General features: G+C 38.2%; 1 protein-coding gene across 1 annotated transcript in view; it reads right to left on the reverse strand.

Annotated features, from left to right (window-relative positions):
- Positions 1-23,381, reverse strand: part of ANO2 (anoctamin 2) — a 199,100-nt gene that overhangs the window by 9,701 nt on the left and 166,018 nt on the right. The window contains exons 18-23 of the mRNA XM_075088002.1: positions 22,864-22,921; positions 21,903-22,003; positions 13,342-13,490; positions 2,677-2,829; positions 2,520-2,572; positions 416-597 (exon numbers count right to left, since the gene is read on the reverse strand). Coding sequence (XP_074944103.1) covers positions 416-597; positions 2,520-2,572; positions 2,677-2,829; positions 13,342-13,490; positions 21,903-22,003; positions 22,864-22,921 — 696 coding nt within the window. The remainder of the gene's footprint in view (positions 1-415; positions 598-2,519; positions 2,573-2,676; positions 2,830-13,341; positions 13,491-21,902; positions 22,004-22,863; positions 22,922-23,381) is intronic.

Raw genomic sequence — 23,381 nt, forward strand, 5'->3', positions numbered from 1 at the left:
ATCGGAAATATAAGACATGTATATGGGGAACAGTGCAGGTTTTAAATATGGGCAGAATATATTGAAAACTCAGATCTCATCAAATACTTAATAAAGAAAAAGAAAGCCTGGTTCTAATTAATGGGTGTCCATTTTAAAAACGTATTGTTCTTAATGAAAATTATGTCTTTCAATAACGAAATTATTTTTGTTTTATTTGAATAAGTCTGCCTAAAATGTTTATTTTGCCTTTTAATGCACTGGAAAAACCATTCTAAGAAACTTCTAACACAGTGAGAATACTCTAAAGCTGTACTCTTAAAACCACCTTTTTAAAGGCACAAATACTATCAGTTCTCACTTGGAAAAATTTTGTCTGACAAAAGACACAAAGAAATTACTTTGACTATGTAAATTGTCATTAGAAGTACTTTACCTGCAGAATAAAACATCCTGTGAAAATGGGGAGTTCTCTGGCTGTGTTCCAGCTTTGAGATGACTGACATTGAAGTATGAGAGCGTGTGATTGATGAAGCCATGCATGGTTCCATTTTGACTGTATGCATATTGATACATAAGGCGTGGAATGAAATCAGATGTGACAGCAATTACAAAAGCCTGAGAGACAAAAAAAAACCCAACAAACAGCATCATGAATCAATGGCTAATGTAGTTCAGATTAAGTTAATTCAGGTGATAATTTTCATGTTTAACTAAGTTTAGAGAGGTAATGACATGAGAGTTAAATGGCCAGACCTGGTACAGAACACACATAAATGCACAGTAACCCGCTCTGTCTCTCCAGGGGAAGATTGTAGTTAGGGAGGTGGAATATTTCTCAGAGCATAGAATAGCAAAACCAATTAATGTACTGTACGTTTCTCCAACTTTTTTCCATCCCTGGAATCATTAGGAGGTTAATCACTAGTTTTAAAAAAACAAGAAGACATAATAGCTAGCTGGTATAATTTGGAGTATAATTTGGTGTAGTTACACAGTGTTATCTGAGATAAACCAGTTGAGTGTAAGGTAGTCATCCTCCATTTTCCCCTCTGATCAGGATTTACATATCTGACATTGGTGGATCTCATGCTGGTATAAAAATGGTATAATTATGCAGTGAATCAGAAGCAGAAGTATCTAGATCATATAAATAAGAATTCATTAGATTCATTTAGAGCTATATTTTGCTAAATAGTTCTTCTGCATCAATATTATTCAGATGGAGAAGCAGAACCGAGCATTCAGTATTTTTTAAAACTGGGTATGCACATATTTACATTTCTGTCAACAAAATGTAGCTAACTGATATTTTAATGGAATCTGCAGGAAATAAAATTGTTCAGAGTTAGATTGGCACAGAAGATAACAAAGGATCATAAATCTGCAAAGTGTATTCAGGTGAAACTGAGAGGGTGCAGAGTTTTGCTCATCCAGCACAGCTGGAAACCTGAAAGCTATGCCTGAAAGCAAAATGGGTATGTGCAGGGCTACACAGATTTCCTACCTTAAATCCTGGAAACTGCCAAGCCATAAGTGCCCAGTGCTCCACCCAAGCCAAACAACACTGCTTGTCTGGAGGTATTCTAGTTCTCCCAGTTGTAATGATAGCTTACATACCACCACAGAGTGCTGTTGTGCTGGAAGGTATTGTACTAGATAAATTGCATAACACCTCTGCATAAGTTTCCCCTTCAGTGGTGACAATCATCTGCCTTTCTGAAGTGCTTTGATACCTTCGATATTTTACAGTTGGAGCTGATGACCTTAAAGGTCTTTTCCAACCTAAATGGTTCTATGATTCTATGATCTGTGGGTGGAAAACCCACTACATAGTATTACCATTAAGCTCCTAGGGGGTAAGTCTTTTTCATCTTAAAGCATATACAGGAAAATTTTCCTTAAGGAATACATGTAGAACAATAAATATAATATATCTTTATACCAGACATGCATAATGTTCATGTAATCATTCTTCTTCTATGAAATAATGTATTTTTCCGTTAAGATTTTTTAGCCTGGGGAGTGTGTGAGACAACAACAACAAGAAAAAAAACCTACGCTTACAGAAATACTCACTCTATGGGAGAAATTATGTTTAGGGATATAACCATACCTGTATATATCAGAACAAAGGCTAATGCTGTCTAGCTAGAGGACTTTCTGCTCCTAGAATCTAGGATGTTATATTTACATCCTTTTTATTCCTACTAACAGTTATACTAGCACAGTAATAGAAAAAGGCATGGGTATGAATGAGAAGTAGATCTTTGACAGTTATCTGTAGTGTTGCCTGCTTCACTGGTTGTTCTTATATGAATTAGTCTTCCTGTCCTACACAACACAAGGATAGAGAGAGTGGTCATCTCGTCTGTAATTAAATCATTGATTTACACTTCCATAAGAATGAGCTGGATAACTTAGATTTTATTATATTTTATAGCAATTGAGAAAAATTAAACTTCACTTTTAAATTATGTTGGAGGGACAACATGAACTCCCAAGATCATGGTTAGAAACGGGTGTAACCAAATACTTACATTAATGATAACTGAAAGCTTTCCAATACCACTCAAAATGTTATACCAAATTCCTGTAAGTGAAAAACAGAACTTGTTAATGAATTTACTATAATTTATTTTCTTCCTTATTGATTTTTTGGTGTTATCTGTACTGTAAAGTTTTTTCATTACTTACCTATATCTTTTGCTCTTACTGTATCTGGCCTCCTCAGTTCAGTAACAAACTTTTTTGCATCAAGACGGACTTCTATGATGTTGTTCAGAAGAGCAAAGAGAGGTGCCAGAGGGAAGGAGGCAACAAAGAGTGTGACAAAGCCAAATTGGATAACTGGAAGAGAAATATGCAATGTTTTTTATGTATTCTGAAGGGAGCTGGTAAATGCAACAGACAGCAAATCATTGATGAACTTTGTGGGCTACAAACACCATAAAAATCCACTTCACAATTTGGTCCCAGTAATAAATATCACAAGAAAAGGCTATGAAATACAGAAAGGTTTGTCACTATGCTTTGTGAAAGTTCCTAATAATGCTTCTAATCTCCAGCACAAGCACAAGCCAAGTAAATAATAAGTTTAATAAAGGACAAAGAGTTTGGGGTGTATTCTTTTGCATTTATACATAATCAACTGATTAAGACTGTGCTGTTCTTCCCTGTCCTTTTGCCTGTAAGGAAAATGATACAAAAGCAAGCAAGAGGAGAATATCTACAAGGTGTCACTGTTTCTTCCCAGCTTCCTTTGGAAAACTCGGTGGCAATCTGTCAAGAGCAGGAACAGAATAAATAACTTTGTGGATGAATGAGCCTGCGTTGTTGTACAGAATTTTAATTCCTCCTTATGTCACTGATATCCTCCAAAGTTAGAAATCTTCCTCTTTAAGTCCTAGCAAAGGAGAAAGCTATTATCACTTTTTTTTTTTCCCCTGGTTTTGAAATTTGGGTAGCTTGAGAGAAAGAAAGCACTAGTCTACTGGTCCTAAAGAACAAGTAGTATTGCAATGAAGCACAGGCCTCCTGAGTTCTCCATAGTTGCTAGAACAGATACACAACTAATAAGCCTGACTTCTTCCACAGTGGAAAAAATCCAACCAGCTAACCAACCAAAAACCCTCTCACTTTGAAGTGGATTGCACATTTTGTATCATCTTGCTCCCAGTAGTAGCACACACAGTGTTCAGCACAGCACCCGCAGTATAATGATATAAACAAAAAGACCACATTGTTTTCTGAGTGAATTACATCTCTTTCCCAGGGCATAGGATGACCTGTCTTCATGCAAACAAATTAGCAGCTAAGCAGCTAAGGAGCCAATGTCACCCTGCAAAAGCACAGTTCTGACACGACAGTTTTTCTGATGTCTCTCTGTGCACTAGAAATGCTTGGAATAATGTAGTACGAAACCCAGTCCCTCCAACCGAGCTTCTTCAGTTTTTGGGTGGACAGAGTATCCTTAATTCCCCCTTCTTTCAGTGGTACTTCAGGATCTACCTCATCTGCGTAAATCTCATTTGGGTACAATTAGAGTCTGAAAAGGGCTGACTTCTCTTTTTTTTTTTTTTTTTTCTTCAATACGCTAAAGTATTAACAAATTGACTAAAAGCGTCTTCCATGGAAAGCAGGAGGCATCAGTGGTGAATGCTACTCACAAGACTGAATCATTTCCTTGTAAAAATGCTACATTATTTTAAAGTAATACGTCAGGGAAGTGAGAGAGGTTTATTACCCTAGAAAACTAACAAGGAGTAGAAGAGGAAAGAGACCAAAAAGCATGCTGCCCAAATGCAGAGGCAATAATCCCAATAAGATTAAAATAATAAATCTAACTTTGACTTACATGTCAGAACCAAATATATAGCAGTATAGAAAAAGGGTTGGTGTGTATGAAACCCTATTTACTGTGGCTTCTTTTTGTGAAAATCAGGGGTGTATGTAGCAAAACTGTTTCCTTTAAAACAATTTTCTTAGGCATTGTTGTCACAGCCTAGAACTAACTGATAAAACAGATTTCTCCAGGACCTTCTCCTGCAAGCATCTTTTTTGTGTGGAAATTGCAAGTCTGCTGACTGACATTCCTGCTTTTCTCTTCTTAGTGACAATATATTTGCACAGTAAAGTATTATCTCTACATTATATACATGGCATTTTGATTTTCATTCTCATTGTTTTGCTTTGAGATAAAGAGTATATCCTAACATACACTAAGATGGAGCTTTTTCAAACCATACAAACAATGTATGCTTGTAATCATACTTTCCTGAATATTTTATGTTCAGAGTCAGGAAAAGGAATTAACAAGGAAATAAAAACAGATGTTAGAATAATGTCCCAAAAACCTGTGAAATGCTTAGAAAAATACTTATTTGGTTTTAAGTGAATTTAGCAATAATAATGCTGGGAGAATTCTGTCTAAAAAAAAAAAAAAGAGAGAGATTTGCAATGTTTTAGGTATAAACCACGCACACATTTGCTTTGATGTTGTTTGAAGCTCCTTTTATTCATTGCCTGGGAAAACGCAGTTTAATTTTTTTTCAAGTTCATGAAAGAATGTTCAAGGTATGCGAAAGACCTCTGGACAATTGTGTAAATATGTCTTCATAGAAAACTCTACGCCAGAAGTGTTTGTGTGGCCATCTTGAAATCTCTTCAATTTTCTAGCCTCCCTTTTATGAAAGTGTGAATGATGCAAAAAACAGGCAAAAAACCCAGAAACAAAACCAAGCATGCCATAATTTACATGGTCTTGTGTACTAGCAAACAATCATTCAAAACAAGCAATCTGTGAACAGCCTCAGCAATTTAAAGGTACTTCTTTAGTTCAGCCATTACTTGTAGAAACATAGATGTCAACAAAGCTGCATAGATTAAAAAGAGAAGAATTCCTGCCGTACAGTTCAGGTCCCAGAAGCAATCTAGTCACAGTATCCTGGAGTTCTGTGGACATCTGTCCAGTCACAGTGGAAAGATTTACAATACTTTTAGGGCACTCACAAAGACTGTTCCATCAAGGACAGCTGATGCTGAGGCATCCTAGTTTTGGCTAGAGGACTTGATAGCAGCCCTGGAATAGCCTTTTCATGTTCATGCTTATGCCACAAGGTCTGCATACAAAGCTCCTCTAGTGTTCACATACAGTTCTATGATCCCACACAGGAGCCCTACCTGACTTGGGTGATTATTATCCTGTGCTTTAAGGCAAAAGGCTAAAGAGACCTGTGCCAATAATTGGACCTCTGGACATCCAGCCTCTTTTATAGCTTTCCTGCTTGCCTGGTAGGCCAGCCTGGAGACAACAGAGATGAGCATCACCCAGCCTCATGGTACAAGCCAGGGAACAAAATGACTGTATATGGGGAAGTCAAGGACGTGGAAAATAACACCTTCTCCTGGGGCATCAAAGCAGGAGACTAGATGTGCTGTCAGAGACACGGACTCTATTTCTCATGAGTGAAAATACCCAAACCACATACTCTTGGTGTCCAGGACAAGTCACCTTTACTGTCTGACTTATGCAGGAAAGAGGCAGAGGCCTCAGAGCTATCAGAGGAGGTTCTCAACACCTGATGCCACACCTGCAACATATCATCCAGGCTTAGGCTGGCTGGGCCCTGAGAAAAAACCTATAAACAACAAACAGCATTAAAAGAAGTCTTTCAGACCACAGGACTTCTCAGCAGTCTACTTTTCACAGAAGCTGCTCCTCTGTGCACAGGGCCTGAACAGAATACAGCCCCAACAAAGACAGACAGAGTACATGCTGTCCCTCTAACTCTGGCCTCCAAATTATGATTAAGAGCATAGATCAAGGCTTTAAATTATGGATCTGGAGAGGGGTGGCTAGTGTTCTTATGTAAGGGATACAGAATCAGTCACAAGCATAAAACCACAGTGAATATCACTCAGGTTCTACCAGATTTACACACTGACTAGGGTGAGTAACCCTAGTAACTTTTACATCAAAACCTAACCTAAAAGAAGGTACTTGTTTATGATTCTGTTGGGGGTTTTTTGTATTTCTGTATCAATAATGTCTGTCATAGGCTCATGAGCTACTGGAAGTAAACAATGTAAGAGTCACTGCTGTGCTAAGTGACTTTCCAAGCCCTAAGAATAAACTTTCAATATACAGCCAAGCCTGGCTGAGAAACTAAGGAAAAGGTAAAATTTACTATTCTTTGGTAAGAAATGCATGCAACAAGCCTACACACAACAGGCTGAGTTGGTATTTTCAAATCCATCCTCATTATAGAGATTATAGAAAAATGCAGGTTTCTCTTCAATGATTCCTTTTTGTTTTTTTCTTTTGCTGCCTCACACATTGCCTTTTTGATGGCTTTTCCTGCTTTAGGGGAAATTCCTCCAAACCTCTGAGATTAATACTTTCCGTAGCTGGTAGCTACAGACATTGAATCTGATAATTTTTTTTCTTAAAATTTAAAAGGGATTTTTGCCATTGATTTCTAACAGAAGTTGGATGATGAAATCCTTGATTATTATTTCTCTTTGAGAAAAATGTTTTCAATTAATTGCCACATGGACCTTGGACTCTTAGAAGGGTTGGACTGGAGAAGGGAAGACTGGATGAAATAAGAATCTGAAAGTCATTGCTGATGTCAGTTTCTTCTCAAGAAAACAGTAGTGGTATAAATTTTACACGTTCACATGCATCATTTAGCTGGTTTTGGAGCCAATTTCATAAAGTTTATTTCATTAGCAATATTTATTGCTACTCTAAACATCAATTTCTTGCCAACTCCTATCACTGCAGGCTAGTTACACATGTTGCAAACTTGCTACCAGCTGGATGAGGAAATTGCTATACGTGCTATCCCCTTTGGGAATGGATATAGTCTGGTATATTGGGCTGGGTCAAAAGTCATTGCACAGTTTTAGAAACAGAAAGTACTAATGATAAATTTGACACATGTTAACAACGACAATCTATGTTTCAGGATACCTTGAGGAAAATTTTCTGATCACCCAGGAATATTAAGAGTTCAGCTCACTGAAGAAATTATCTACAAGAGCTTTCCCCAGAGGAAAACTTAAAGTTTATTTGCCACGGTGAAGTGATAGCCTCTTCCTCCTGCACTACTGGTATCTGTAAAATGTCACTGAAGTTAACAGAAGTCTGCCTAACTTGTAGACTTTGGATTTTAGCCTCTTATATTTTCTTTTTTTTTTTTTAGATTTTAATATGGCTTTTACCTTAAAACTAAAGACCTTGGTCTTGATGCTTGCTCTATGTTACATCAAAGTCATGAACTAAATGTTTGCTCTATGCTACATCAACGTCATGTACTTGATTTTGCTGGACCTGCTTCTAGTTAGACGTTTCACTTTCATAACTAGTAACAGTTGAAATATAGCTTTGTGCAAGAGTCAGAATCCATAAAATTATCATTTCTATCACTGGCCACCATGGATTTGCTCCAGTGTCTTGCTTCCATGCCACAGCTGCTGACTCTCCATCAATCAGTCAGAACTACTGTAGCACAATTCTTCAAGAAAACTTGCATTAGAGTTTATGAATATCAAATAAATATTTGCCTCATATTCCCCAGCTCTGTCCTAGCTACCTATTTTATTATCTTTTTAAAGCTTTTGTTTGAGAAAATCCTTTAGTCTTTATTTAGGGCCAGGAAACATCATAGTGTCACAAGCTGTTAGCCCAAAGCCTCAATATATAATCTTTCCTGACTAAAAAGACAAAATGACAATAGTCTTACTTCTCCATGCATGTCTTCCTGGGGCAGAGAGAACTGTCATCAAAATCATGGGTTTATGAATGGGGAGGAGGGACATGAAGTCAACAGGCCGTCAGAAAGTATCATTTCCCCTTCCCATGACGTTTAGTCCAAATGTTGAGAAAGCTTCCTACAGCCTCTCAACTACAAGGTTTCAGGCTTCTTGGTATAATAAATCAGAACAAAAGGAAATCACAGCAGCTTTAAAATTGCCATTCCAAAACTGAAGTGGGATAGTTATCACCAAACGCTCCTTTACCTGTTGCATATCATACTGCAAAACGCATGCTGATATTGCTCCAAACACTATGCCTCAGACAAGTAGTGCCTCATGAGGGCTAATCTGTTTCATAAGGGAATGCAAAGATTTGCCAAATGGGAGTAGGCCAGACTCTAGGTTTCCTTTGTAAAGGGCACATCTCAATCCTTTTGATAGAAATTAGTAGAAGAAACTCTATATGGGTACAAAAAGCAAGGTCTGCCTGTGATTAGGGCACAGCCTAGCGAATGGCAGACTTGGAGCGAAGAGTTTCAGCTTGGTCAGAGTCTTTCTGTGTAGTCTTAAAGTTATCACCCATCCTTAAAAGTAGGAGCATCTGGTAGGACAAACCTGAATGCAGTGAATATTCACACATGGATACATAATCTGTCCATGCCTGTCTCTGCATGAAACCCTATCATCATCTGGATGGGGGCACCCAAAAGCTACAGTAAGCCCAGCCTACAGGTTTTTTTTAATTCAGCTGCTTCATTCCTGGTTGAGAAGATACCAGTGGGAGCTTGCCTGAGTAAATCAGTGTGAAAATTAAGAACTAAGTTCTGAAACAACAGTCAGATTTCTCTCTTCTCCTTAATATAATGCCTCTTCTTATATCCCAGTCATTCTGCCATTTTAAGCAAATCAGGAAAAAAAATGTTGCTTCTGCACTTGCTGCATTGTTTCCCTCGCCTCCCCCTCTCAAATCAAATTTAGAAAGACAGGTAAACAAGCTGTATAACTGCCTTTTGCCTAGCTTGATGTCCTTCACTACAATCCCAGTTGACAGGTTCAGTACTGAGCTGCACAAAGTGCTTTCTCTAGGTGTGTGTGGCCTGAGTCACTCTGCAGTGAATCTGACAGCTGAGTGCAGTGATACAGACTGGGAGCAACGAGCAAGCTGGGGAGGTGCAGCTTGGGTTTCCTTTACTGTGCATTTCTCTTGAATCCCACGGGCAGGGCATAGCTCGCTGTGGCATACTACAAGGCTCAGTGAGCTATTCTCTTCGCTTGAGAAGATAATTCTCCTGTTGTAAATAAATGTTTAGATTAGTAATTCATCCATTAATTTGCAGGCATCTATCTAATTATACCTGAATGACTGCAGGATGAGGCACTAAACATTGTTTATCATCTAGGCACAAGGAACTAATCTAAAATATAGGCTTAGTGTCCAATGATTTATAACATCAGTAGCTTAGACCCTGATACTACAAGTGATTCCAGCAAGGCAAACCTTTGCATCTCAGTGGTGTCCTCATCAATGAATCAAGGGTGATCTCCTACACAGGCATCTTCAATCAGTGTGATGGTATCATCACAGACGCTATGGGAGTTTGCCATAGATAATGGAGAGTGGAAAGAGCTTCCTCACACACCTCGATGCTTTGCTTTAGGTCCAACTACAATTAGGGGAAAGCACCAGTATATAATGTTTGGAAAGTGGGAGATTCTAGTTCATAACATACTCAAGGCTTCATCCTGCTTCTGTACCAGTCAGCCACACTTCTTGGTTATCACAGAGCATACTCAGCAGCCTCTGGTCCATTATAACAGGGAAGAAGTCTGGATCCTCCTTACCCCGCCAGTGGCTTTTGCTGTAATTAGCCATTAATGCTGCAACTGATCATGTGCTTTAGTTCCCAGAATAAATAAGATCAACTACCACAGATGTGCAAGGACAAGTAATTAAATATTTATAAACAGTTATAGTTATTCTGTTTGTTTATTACCAATAACTAAAGGTCCTTGTCCTTTGAGAGAATTAGCTAACAAGGAAATTTTGGATGTTAAAGTGCAGACATTTCTGAGTTATGCCTGAGCGTAAAAATATATGAAAATGTCTACAAGGGGAAATCTCTATTTTCTTCACCATTTATACATGTACATATTTACATATTTACATAAATCCACCACTATATGAAATCCCATATATGAATTTCTAACTGTATTATATATTACATCTATAAATCAATATAGCCATTTCTAGATATATAAATAAACCATACATGGTATTTGCTCTTTTTTGATGTAAAATGCATTCTCTTTCAGATGTTTTGAGAATAGTGGCTTGTTAAAACAGGTGTTGTCACATACAATATTTAACAGATGTCTGGTTTTAGATAACATGCCCATTGACAAGCTGTGGTTCTCACCTGAATAGTTTTATGCCCTAAAGCTTGGGTTTGTTGGGTTTGCCTAGATTATTTCTCTTCTTCCTCCTCCCCCACCCATACCATTCACCCTTGCTCCTCCCCTGCCTCTCCAGGATCTACTCATGAGGCAGCTACAGGGCTGAGGGGTACACTGCAATTTTGGTTTGCATGTTGTGTGAAGAGCCTGGCTTCTTACTCCCCAGCATCCCTTTGTGCTGCTTCCTCTCATTCATTTCCCTGAGGACAGCTGAAGTTGGATTGTGTCCCAGGCCTGTAAGACTGAGTTACCTGGTGACTATTTGCACCTCTGTCCTCCTGAGTTCTGTTAAGCCATAGAGATACTCCTTGAAGTTTATAACAAACACACTTTAGAATGAGAAAGAAGGCATGTATATATTTCACTTTGGAATTCTCTATCAGATGCTTGATATTTGTCCTCAGCTTGTTCATCTGTAGTGTACTCCCTTATCTTGGTGTGTGACCTGCTCCTGCTGCAGCAGTGGATGAGTGGACGCATGGAGATGAATGTGATCAAACAACCTCAGTGAAGGCTGAGAGGAGGCAACAAAGGATTCCATGCAAAGCAGAATTACACCAAAAGTGGCTAGCTGTTGGGTTTGCTCTCTGCATCCATCTATACAGGCCAGATACTGTACTCAGAATTTCAAACATAATTTCATAAGTATAAGCACAACTTTGGACAATTGAAGTACATTTTCTTTTGAGTAAAGTGCAATCAAGACAACAGAGGGACCAGACTTCCAAATTATAACTACTGAGGACAATGGCAGAGTGCCAAACATTTTAAAATGAAAAAAAAAATTATTAATGAACAAACTCAGTGCTTTAAAGTTTCTTTCTTGACTCTTGACTTCCAGATAGCAAAAAACTCTCTAATGCTCTATCTCAAATGACTTACAGCAGACTCACTGACCTTGGATCCTAAATCAGAGAGTCTTTTAATGGTATGCAAATGATGGATCAAGTCACTTAGATGTCAGTAATCCACACTTGCAGATAACAAAAAGTGCATATAGTTCCACTCTGACAGACATTGCATCTTGAGAGAGGTATTTCTGTGAAACAGCAGATCCAGCTCCTGAATCCCACCTAGTGGAAATCAGGAACTGCTGCCTCCCTGACAGTGTGGCTGTCAAATATATAACTGGTGGTATCTTGCCACTTCAAGAAATAATTGCTCCCAGTTCCATCTGGGTTTCCACCAACATACTTATCTCCTCTAATATGGAAGAGCAAACTGTGGAGCAACCTTGAAAAAGTACTGATCTCTGCCATAGTATAGCAGCAATTTAAGAAATTGTGAAAAACAGCAAGCACATGCATACATGTAGGTGATATACACATGGCAGGCACCAGCTTTACAAAATTAGAATACTATTGACTTTAATAGGGTTGCTCCTACTTTACACAGTTTTGAAAGGTGACCAAATGTCCAGCAGTGCATGCCACTAGTGATATCAGTCACTCCAGAATGATGTGATGCATGCAAAGGAAGTATGCACATGCTATTTAAAAAACTAGAGAATGTCCTGGTTAAAGAACTGGTATGACAGGTGGGAGACTGAGAAATAATTCCCATGTGTGCTCTAGATTTCCTTAGAAAGTGTGGCCAACCCAATACCTGCATGCCACAGCTCTCCATGAGTAAAATGGGAATAACAATTCTCCATTCCACTGTCTTTTTCAGCTGACTGAGAAGCTCTTGCAGGCTGAAAGTTCCCTCCTGATGTATATATGTGTGGATTTTAATTTAAGCATAGCTGTGAATGCTGTGTATGTAATTCAACATCATGTAACATTCAGTTGGATAATCCTACAGTTTTCTGTTGTAAATGGCAACTTAGTTCTACAAGAAAATACATATTACTACTGTGACCACACCCGCAGCAGCGCTCTTTCCAGTTCTATGCTACTAAGTACAAGAAAGACATGGACATACTGCAGTGAATCCAGTGAAGAACCACTAAGATAATTAAGGGATTGGAGTACCTGAGGTACAAGAAGAAGCTGAGATTGTTGTACCACAGGAAGAGAAGCCTCAGGGGGATCTTACCAATACGCTTAAATATCTCTTGGGTAGATTAAAGAATACAGAGCTAGACTCTCTCAAGGGTACCCAGTGAAAGGACAAGAGGCAATGGACACAAATTGAAATATAGGAAATCAATTTAAATGTTAAAAAACCTTTTTTACTGTAAAAGTGATTGAATACTGAAACAGGTTGCACAGAGAGGTTATAGGCTTTCCATCCCTGAAAATTTTCAAAACCCAACTGGATAAGTCCCTGAGAAACTTGCTCTAGCTGACCCTGTTTTGAGCAGGGAGTTGGACTAGATGGTCTCCAGAGGTCCCTTCCAACATTAGCTATTCTGAGATTCTGTGGCTGTATGGTTTCTATGCACTGTTCTCAGCTGGGAACACTGGACTCTCACAGTATAAGTTTTAACAGATACTAGGACTCATCACTGTTGCTATGCTGGTAATGTGGTAGTCTCATAGCCCTGCCATCTTGCATGTAATTTCTGCAAAGCTACAAGTGTTTTGGGCTTTTTCCCCCCTTTATCATGGCAAGTTATGACATACAGTCATATGATATACAGTGATTGGCTCTATGTAGAACTATGGTTATTGCAGAAAGGGAAAGGAAATTCAGAAAACTTACTCATTTCCATGTATTCTGGAGTTAGCCCAGTGAAAGGTTCCAAGATGTAGTCAAGATCCCACTGCTGAGGGTTCTTTGATTGGTTGGTTTCCATTTCCTTTGTCTCAGTTCTTTCATCCTTCAGCTTCCTGAAGAGCTTCTTTAGCTTTCTGAGGAAAAAAAGTTCAGATTGAACCTACTCTTTTTTTTTTTTTTTTCCCTACAAGATTGGGTCCAAGTCTTTGTGCAACAACACAAAATTTATATCATGTTCCTTTGGTGCCCCATAGGTTTAGTTTACACCATCCTCTGAAGTTCAGATGCTGCTTATTGCCAGGTGACAGGCTGCTGGGGGCAGAAGTTCCTGTGTTCCTTTGTCAAGAGGAAAGTTACAACAGCATAATGCTGTTAAAATGGAGTTGAACCCAGTACTTTTTAGTAATTGTTTCTTTCTAGATACTTGTTGAATGGGCATCTTCCTGAAGCACAAGCACCTTGGACCTAAATAATACTAGTAATAAGTAATACTCTCAAAAAGAACGCACTGGGCACCTCTTCCTCAAGAAAGAAAGACAGAAACAAACAAAAATACCAGAAGGTTAGATGATGCCTTCATACCACATATCCAGCACAGGTGCACTTTTCTCTCACTGTGAAACTTGGGAACTTCCAATATAGTATACTTTTAAGGTCAAAATGAGCAGACATATTGCCAACCAAATAGTGTGCAAGAAAGTTCAAATTCCTAAACCTGGTGGACTTATGAACATTTTAGCAGAAAAAAACTGCCTGTTGTTCAAAGCAAAAGGAAATCACCACCTCTGCTAATAAATCTGTGGCACCGAAAAAAGAAGTGTCTCCAAGATACTGATAGGTCCAAAGCCAATTAGGACTCTAAAAATTAATATTATTGATTTAAATCCAGTCCTGTGACCACCAGAAAACACCTGCAGCTCTTCAGGTCCCAGTGCTCTCTTGTCACAAGCATCTGAGTTTATCTAAATAGACAAAATAAGATGCTGCTTGTGGAATCTTAAAGAGGAAGGACTCTTTAACCAAAATGATGCTATAACTAATAAAAATAATAAAATATGTACCTATGAAATGTTAAGTATAAGCAATGTCTTAATTTTACTAATGGCCTTTCATCCCAAATAAATGCAATTCCCTTGCTTCTACCTGAGGTGCAAACAGCGTTCAAACTAATGAAGAGAATCAGAATAATGAGTTTCAGCAAGGGCAGTAGAATTTGGTCTCAGAGAGGTGTATCATTCCTGTCATCCACAGACAGAAATCCTACCTTAGTCACTTTGGATTCAGTAGCAAATTATTGTTAGAAAAGTGTCACTTGGGATATACACAGTAACAGCCTCTTCACTAGTCCACAATGCCACCCATACCGGAACTTGCTGGGGAAGAATTAGACCTCACTGGAACTTCTCTGCGAGTTTATGTTTAAGCCACTGCAAACTACAGAATTCTGTAACCGCTAACATAAAAATTGAAGCATTTGTTGAGTGCTTATGTGAAAAATATATACTTCTGAACTAATTTTTTTCCTGAGAGTTTACTGATCATGTATAAGACAAAGGAAGCAGATCTACATAGACCCTGAAAAACTTACTTCACCAGGAGGAAGATGCTTTATGTACTTGCACAACTGTGTAATCTTCTTTCTAAGATATGTCATAAGAACTTTATAGGTTCTTAATTTTCCTTCAGCTACGCTGCAGTGTGTACAGAGGTGCAACACTGAGCTTGCAGACAACCACTGTTATGATGAGACTTGGAAATTCCTGATTTCGGTCAGGAAATTACTACTACCTGAAAAGTATACATCTTGCAAGACCAGCTACACTGGTTTTCACTGCCTCTGAAGCAGAAAAGCAAAACCATTTCCTACCATTTCTTCAGTAAACACAGATCATTTATGTCTCCCAGCTCCCGTAGATCAGGAAAGGCTGTATCAGAGGTTCTCATTTGATCACATTTTACAATAACATTGTCCATTTTGGCCAGACTATAAATTAGTCACATGGGTGAGCAATTATTTGTGCAAGTATTTCTTTGGACCTCAGTAGGAATAGTAGTATCAATCACTGTTCGACTGAGATGGGGATACAAATTTCACGACACTGACAGATACGTGGATTTCATAAGTAGTATAATCCCAGAGAAAAATGAATCCATCTCTAAAAAAAGCGTAAAGGATTCCCAATGCCCCTCACAGATGACATCAATGACTTCATGTTATTTTACACATTGAGAAATTCCCATGGGAAAATGCAACAGAATGAGATATTTCTTCAAAATCAAGGCAGTGAAATACAGTTGAATTAGCATAAAACATCAAGATTTGTACTTACTGTATGCTTTCATTTTGCAGATGAAATTTATCTTACACAAATATGCATGACATTATTTCATACTTTTTCACATATGTGCCATATGAGTGAAAATCCAGACTAATTCCAGTGATGTTTTGCCAGAAGTGTAAGCAGGGCCCTCCCACAAACTTTTCCCCCACAGCTTGTGATAAATCCTTTGAACTAGAGGTGTGTGGCCTGGAGACAGGAGTTTATGAGGAAATGGTAGGGGTTTTTATTTGTACCTCCAGTGGAGCAGAACTGCTTTCTCAGACCCTAACTTAAGTAGCAGGGAAAGGCTAGCTGGCAAACACACTAAAGGCTTTGCTGGGTAGGTTTATTGCTTTGTTCCTGAATATATACTGAGCCACACAGGAACACTGTGTCACCACATAGCACAAGGCTCTATAGTAGCCTGGAAATTACCACGGTGGCTGCAGAATTTCGACACATTCAATTTCATCACCAGTACGGAGGAAATGGGGATTGACAGACACACTTAAAACAGATCTAGATTGGGTCAGGCCCTGTGAGTCCCAGGATCACAAATCTGCAGAAATCAACACATCAACTTCAGCTTTTTGTTCCAGGTGCAGCTAAGATATAGCTCCTAAGTCTGATGGTAACATCCTCAGTACTTTGGCAATAACCAGATATATTGGGCTAACGAAATACCTTCAGTGCCCAGAACGTTCAGTTTACGCAGTTTTAATAAAAGGGTGGGGAGACTTAAAACACTTCACAAAAAAGAATTAGATGGATCCTCTCAAAGACATTTACCTCCTACATCATGCAAACTCGGCCATTTCAAGACACTAAAATTTCTTCCCCCCACTTTATGGCAATCAAGGGAACTTGTCTGTGACAGAGTGATACAGTATTTAGAGGGTAGGAGTTGGGGGGCAGGATTTAAAACAATCAAAGAATTCCCAGGATGGTCTTCAAGCATACCGCAATTAATTTCTTAATGTGAGGGACTCTCAGAGGACAGTGAACAATACATTCAAGACAGTGCAGATTTCTGTTCCAATAAAATGATATGAACTACAAACATCCCTCACATTTCCACGGGCAGATGAGATTGAAGAGCATCTCACTGTCAGTGTGCAGCAGCTGAGATAAAATTTGGGTGAAGTATGTACATGTGTGACCTAATCCTCTGGTTGTAGCACCACAGAGTCAAGTTATAGAGTTTAATGCATACACATAACTCCCCTGAGAACCCAGTAACCAAAACAACAGTTGTTGGTTTTAATGTTTATTTGGGAATACACTAAATCTGAGACTCAGTTACTCAGAATAATTTTTTAATTTTTCATCTGGCTATCTGTAAACCAGGCATGAGGAGTGGCACTATTAACCATTTTGAGTTAAGCTTTGAAGAGTGTTCTTATTTTTATTTTTATGGAAATTTTTAAAAGATCAACTAACTGAAAGCAAGCCAAACTAATTCAAATTTTCCACAAAAAAATGTACCTTTTTGTTGCTTCCAAGCATGTGAAGTTTCAGACCAAACAGAAATGTGTCAGAAAGCTAAAGGAACAGAGAACAGGGATTTGCACAGTGTTACTCCCCAGCTATACAGCAGTAGGGCAATGAAAATGAGTTTTGCAGAACTCTATAGCTGCACATATGATTGTGCTATTAAAACTAAGTTTTTAAATGTACTTGTGTGAAACCTGTTTTTTAATTACTCAGATCAACACTTTTAAACAAAGATGGCAGACAATGATAATCAAAAACTATTTTAGCTTCTGATTTCTGCATGCCAGGCGGCTCCACCAGTGAGAAAGAGGTAGCTTTGCCCATTTGGGATGAGCCTCCAAGAAGCTTTGTGCTGAAGAGGCACAAGCAGTAAGGTTTCATGACCCCACTAGTAGCTATATGAATCTGGACAAACACAGAAAACTGTAGAACTGTAGAACAGCCATTATTTCTGGTCCTTTTGCCAGTGAATATCGAAAAGCAAGATACATTCTTGAAAAGACTGAATTGCATGATAGAAGAATGAATGCAGAATCAGCGAGAAAAAATGAAGAACAGGTTTTTGTCAGAAGGCTATGTCTAGAGCAGTTAAAATGATGCTGCAGTTTCTTACAAGGGATAGTCACCAAACTTGTGTTAGATAAGAGGTGGGAACATGGTACAATTATGCTGTTTGTAATTCCTAATATAATCAATAAGCATCCCATTATGCAAGGTAATCAGCATCTGAAGAGAACATAAAATCACTACAGGAAACACTACAGGAAAACTCGTGAAGAACCCACAAGATTTTGAGAAAAAACATGAGGAAAAGAAGGGAGAAATCAAAATCAAGAGATCCTGCTGGGCTGCAAGCACATGCTGCACTTACATGAAGCCACCTTTTAAAAAAAAAACAAAACAAAACAGAGATGATTCAACAATTGCTCTATTTATACAGTAAAAAGGAGTAGCAGGATTTGAGGAATCTAGAAGACACGAAGATGACTTGGGAAAAATGAGAAATTTGTAGAGTGAGATAGAGTAGAATGTATAGAGGCTGGAGAGGCAGGGCAACTGGGAGGCAGGCTGAAATAGGACAGATGCAGGAAAATTATTTTGTTGGCACAAGTCTTTGTGTCTTCAGTGGCTGTGTAGTCCTCACATTGTATCTCCACCAGAGCTTGCCAGAAAGGTTGGAACTGAGGATCATTTTACCAATTTCTCAAGACTCTCAGTTAACAAATGCTCTTGGGTACTGCAAAGGCATATCACCTGTGACAGTCACCGAGAACTGGATTTGAAGTATTGCAAGGCAACACTTGCTAGAGGAGAGATGCAAATGGAGACTTTACACAAAAAGATAGAAGAGCCCTAGAATCCAGCTGCCAGGGATGAATGATTATTTATATCAGGTAGTTTTTAAGGTTACCTTTCCAGTTAATGCTTCTTCCTTTGTAGCATGATAGAAGAGGGTACAGGGAGAAAACTAGACAGGAAATACTTTTAGGTTGAGTAGCCAGAGTGCACGTCTCTAGAGAAAAGGAAGAGCAGTGACCCAGACTCTTGTGTCCTCGCCTGTGATTTTGTTTGCTGCTTTGGAGAAGGAACACTGAAGGTCCAGGCTTTGCTTCAGTCATATTCCTACAGTCTGTTCACATAAGGAGAGACCTTTTCATATTCACAGGTGGGGGTTACAAGAAGGAGGCAGGGGGAGAATGAAAGGACTTTAATATCTCATCCTGTTCCACAAATTTATGGTATAGTCATGCTTCCTTGGCACACTCAGACCTACTTGCTTCTACGGGAGTTTCAGTTGCATTGGGGATTTATTGATTTCTCAAACAGAAGAAAACAACAACAAAAAATAGGGAAAAAAGGCAAAAAAATACCCCTTTAATTAAGAATAATTTTTAAAGGTGAAAAGCAACATAAAAGATAATAGCTACGAAAGGGTATCTTTAAATTTATTTTATTAACTCTTGGTATTCTCATAGAGCATATTTAAGTACATTTTGAAGTAAGTGATGGAAACTGATGCTGGGTAAAAAGGCCAAAATCATGGCCCCACTGAAGTCAATGGGAGTTTTGCCATTGACTTTGACAGGGCCAAGATTTCACCCTAAGGGTTTATTACCAAGGTCAAAGACAGAGAATAATAAAATAACCACATATCTTTTTTTTTTTTTCAGTAAGTTTAGAAAAACAGAACTGAAGAAAAGGAGCTTTAAAGGAACTCTAGGTTAAGGGTCTCAAGTCCTGAAGCCTTTTAGGGTCAATTCCATTGCAAAAGTAAAAGAACTGTGGTATGTAACATATCTGAGTGAACTATGATATATTTACATCTGTTAAGCTTGTGAATTTCAGCCACACAGAACACACATTTCAATTCAAGAAGGCTTAATTTTCCATAATTCAACTGTTGCTGCATTTACCTAGCTGTTCTTATATTCTTGGGTGTAGAAATTGAAAAAGAAGTCACAGAAAAGTTTAGAACACCAGCAAGTCACATCTGTCATAGCTGTGCCGCTGTTTCTCCAGAAACATTGAAGGAAAAAACAAGGATGTGTCCCAATGACCCCAAACAATGCAGGGCTGCCATCTGAAGTTTAACTACATAACTCTTCAGCCAGCACCGACCATGGATAAGCCAGAATGAAGACATTGAATGATGGTTCCCAACTGTGGCAACATTTGGGACATTAGACACATAATGGATGGCTGTTGCTTATAAACTCAGTCTATCATCTCCTTAGTAGTACTTTTTGAGGGAAAGAGGCAGCAAATGGGAGTAAAGCTTTGTGATCTTCTGCAAAGCAGTTAAAATGTCTTGGGTTTTATGGTGAATGAAATCAAAAGGTTTTCTGAAAATTATCCTGAAATCCCAAGATTTCAATAAAGAAGAAAGCTTTTGATCTGGGTCATCATATAACTTAGCAGAGAGATATTTCCATGTTACGAAGAGAGGGCAGTTCCAGGTTCTGAAGAACAAATCCCCACTTATCACAGTCCCTTCTGCCTCTCTATATGGGTAAGGATGTCCTCAGTGAAAATATAGGGAGGCAATGGAAGAATACGTGTTATTCATTCCGACTCTCATTGCCTTCAAAAAGAAGCAAAGCAAAGGGGAAAAAAAATGTAGCTGCTGAAACTGAAGGTAGAAAAGATTAATCTATCTTTCTGCCACAGGAGGACTGTTCATCACAGTGCATAACCTGTGCAAAAGTAGACACCAGAAAATAGAACAATGGCCAATGAAGACAGAGATATCCTGGGAAGGAAAATAAAAAACTTATTGGCAAAAAAGAGATGATCTAACAGAGGAGATGAACTGACTGTTAGAGATTACCAGGGAAAACAGGCAGCTGAACAGAAGGGTAGGGGAGTAGAAATGAGGTAGAAAAATGGAATGAAATTGTCACATTCTTGCAACAAGATTTAGAGTGAGGGAACTGAGAAATAATTTGGCAGGAATTTTCTGTTTGGACTGGATAAACCTCTACTTTCATGGGTCAAAAATAATAAATACAGTATTTTTAACATCATAAAATCCCCATTAAAAAAGTCCAGTAGCAGTAATTTTTTGGAAGATGAGAAAAAAATCACACCAGGTTTATACTGAGAAAGCTTTAAGCCTTCAACATGTCAGATATTTTGGGAATGATTTACCACCCTTTTCTCAAAATAAACTACACTCAATGAGATGTAGACAGAAAACAGGCCTCCCTATTGAACTTTGACACAAGAATAATGAAAGTATCCATAACCCAAATTTGATTTGTTTGGGATTTATTTATTTTCTATTTAAATTTCTTCCAAAAAAAAGTTCTTGCTAGGAAAAGGGAGAAAAAGGGCTCATTTTAAAAATATTTAATAATCTTTTAAGCATCACTTATCCTGGTTTCTGGTTAGCATCTTCAAGGCCTTCCTTAGGGATGTGATCCAAAAGCTCCTGACACCAGAGTTGAAAGACTCTAACTTCAGTGGAGCTGAGGTTTGTAGCTAAGCCAGACTCTTCACCTAACACAACATTTACACATCACTGCCACCAAGGATGATTCAGTTAACAGACAAAAGAGCAAACCTCCCAAGGGGCAGGAACAGGACATTCTCAGTGGATTCCCAGTGCCTGAAGATCTGCTTGACATTGGAGACAGACCAAGAGAGCTTTCTAGCTGTATTTGGAGCAGAAGACACTGTGTACTAAGGATCCTGTGGCAGACAGCCACTGATCAGCGTGTCAGCATCTCTCCCATACTCTAGCTCCTCCATCATATTGAGATACAGGCACCTTAGAAACATGTGGACTTCATCTGTAAACCCGTAAAATAGTCATAGATCAAGTAATACATTTTAACATCTTTTATGAGCTATTGCTTTTCTCCTTGCCATCTCTCCTTCACTTTATACTAATTTGTATTCAATACTGCTACCCTGAAAGCTTCTCTAAAACTTCCCAAGAGATCTATCATACCTTGCCTGTTTTCCCAGGTTTCTAAAATTAATTTAGATCAATTATTTAATATATTCAATCACTTTCTTTAAGGCATTTACTGCAGATATAGCCAATTATTCAACATAAAATACAGCCAGATCATTTCATCACAACCAAAAATGTAATTTATCATCACATTCAATTAGAACCCACTGAATGCAGTGGCAAAAGTCCCATTCAGCTAAATAAGGATCAAGCGTTTAATTTATCGTGTCATAGGAGTAATACATGGTAATGGAGAAGGTTGGGATACATACGGGATTCCAATTTCAAACAGATTGTTTTGAATCAGTTGTTTTCCAAGCATAATGATGCTCAGCTGAATACAGAGTTCCATCAAACAGCCTCCTGGAGCACACTGTAATTAAACAAAACCGTAGAGTGTGAAGGGAGTAAGAGAATTAATTTAAAAGTACCCACCTGGGAGAGCTACTGATGTCTATATGTGCCCATCGCTCCTGCCAGCAATTTGTGCAGGAGCATGGAGCTCGTCGATCATTGCAATTCTGTGCTTAACAAGGTATTTCATCGCCACTCATAAAACTGCATTATGGAAAAATATGCAGAGCGCTGAAATAGCTTACTGTGCCCTGGGGCTACTATATTTCCTTCTAAAATATTTACTATATAATCAATGGAATAAACATAATGCAGTATCACCAATACTCTTCCAACCTGATGTCTCCCAAGAGGGAAGAAAGTCTTCAATCTTGCACTCATGTGCAAGCTTTATTGTAAAACTTTGAGTAAGTCTATTGGTTTTCAAGGGAATACCCACAGCAGTTAAAAGAAATTTTGGGGAAAAAAAAAAAAGTGTTTACAGGTTTAGCACAAAATGGCTATACCTTTTTAGGCATTAAAATTGCTAAGCTTCTAGTGATCTACAGAATGAGAATGAGAAGCCAGATTCAAGTTCTGGCTCTGCCATAAGTTTCCCAAGGACTTCAGTTAAATCATGTAATGTTGGTGTCATAGTTCCCAGTCATAAAGCATAGGAATGATGAAGCTTTACCTAAGAAAGACCACGAAGTACTCAAAACTGCAGAAAGAAAGAACATACAGGTGCCTCAAATGGAAAATTCAGGTTTTGTCTATGTAGAAGGTGTCTTGTTTTAACGTCTTCTGTTTTTCCCTTATTGCCTACACTGCACTGAAATACACTGTACATTTACCTCTTTTTGTTAAAGACTTTTTTGTTTGAATTTCATGTGTACTTACCTCTTCCATTCGATAACCATCGAACACATACACATAACGGCCAGGACGGCCAACAAATCTGAAAGCAATAACAATATGTGAAATAGTATACAAATAAGAAAAAAGTTAATTTTAACAACATAACTGTTCATCCATATTAGCTAAAATATTTCAGAACTAGCTACTCCAACATGAATCTTAAAAGACTCAATACCTATTCAATTTCGATCATTTAAAATTATTTCAAAGTAGTAGTCCCCTGCAAATGATTTTCTACTACATCTTGATGAAATAATTTTAGTAAAATCTTTTCTGTGCTAAAAAATAATAATCATCTCCCTCTCTTGACTGTATATCAAAAACTAAACTGGGAACACATATGCTAACTTACATTCTCTTGCATCTGAGTAGTGCCTTAAACGGAGTTATTTACACATCTATACAGCCAAGGCTCTTCTGAATACACAGGGAGAAACAGTGAGACTGAATTTATTATAACCATACAACACAGAAAAAATGGTTAAAAAAGAAATAAATTG

Source organism: Phalacrocorax aristotelis, chromosome 1 (genome assembly GCF_949628215.1).
Source record: "Phalacrocorax aristotelis chromosome 1, bGulAri2.1, whole genome shotgun sequence".
In the NCBI taxonomy this organism is placed as follows: domain Eukaryota; kingdom Metazoa; phylum Chordata; class Aves; order Suliformes; family Phalacrocoracidae; genus Phalacrocorax; species Phalacrocorax aristotelis.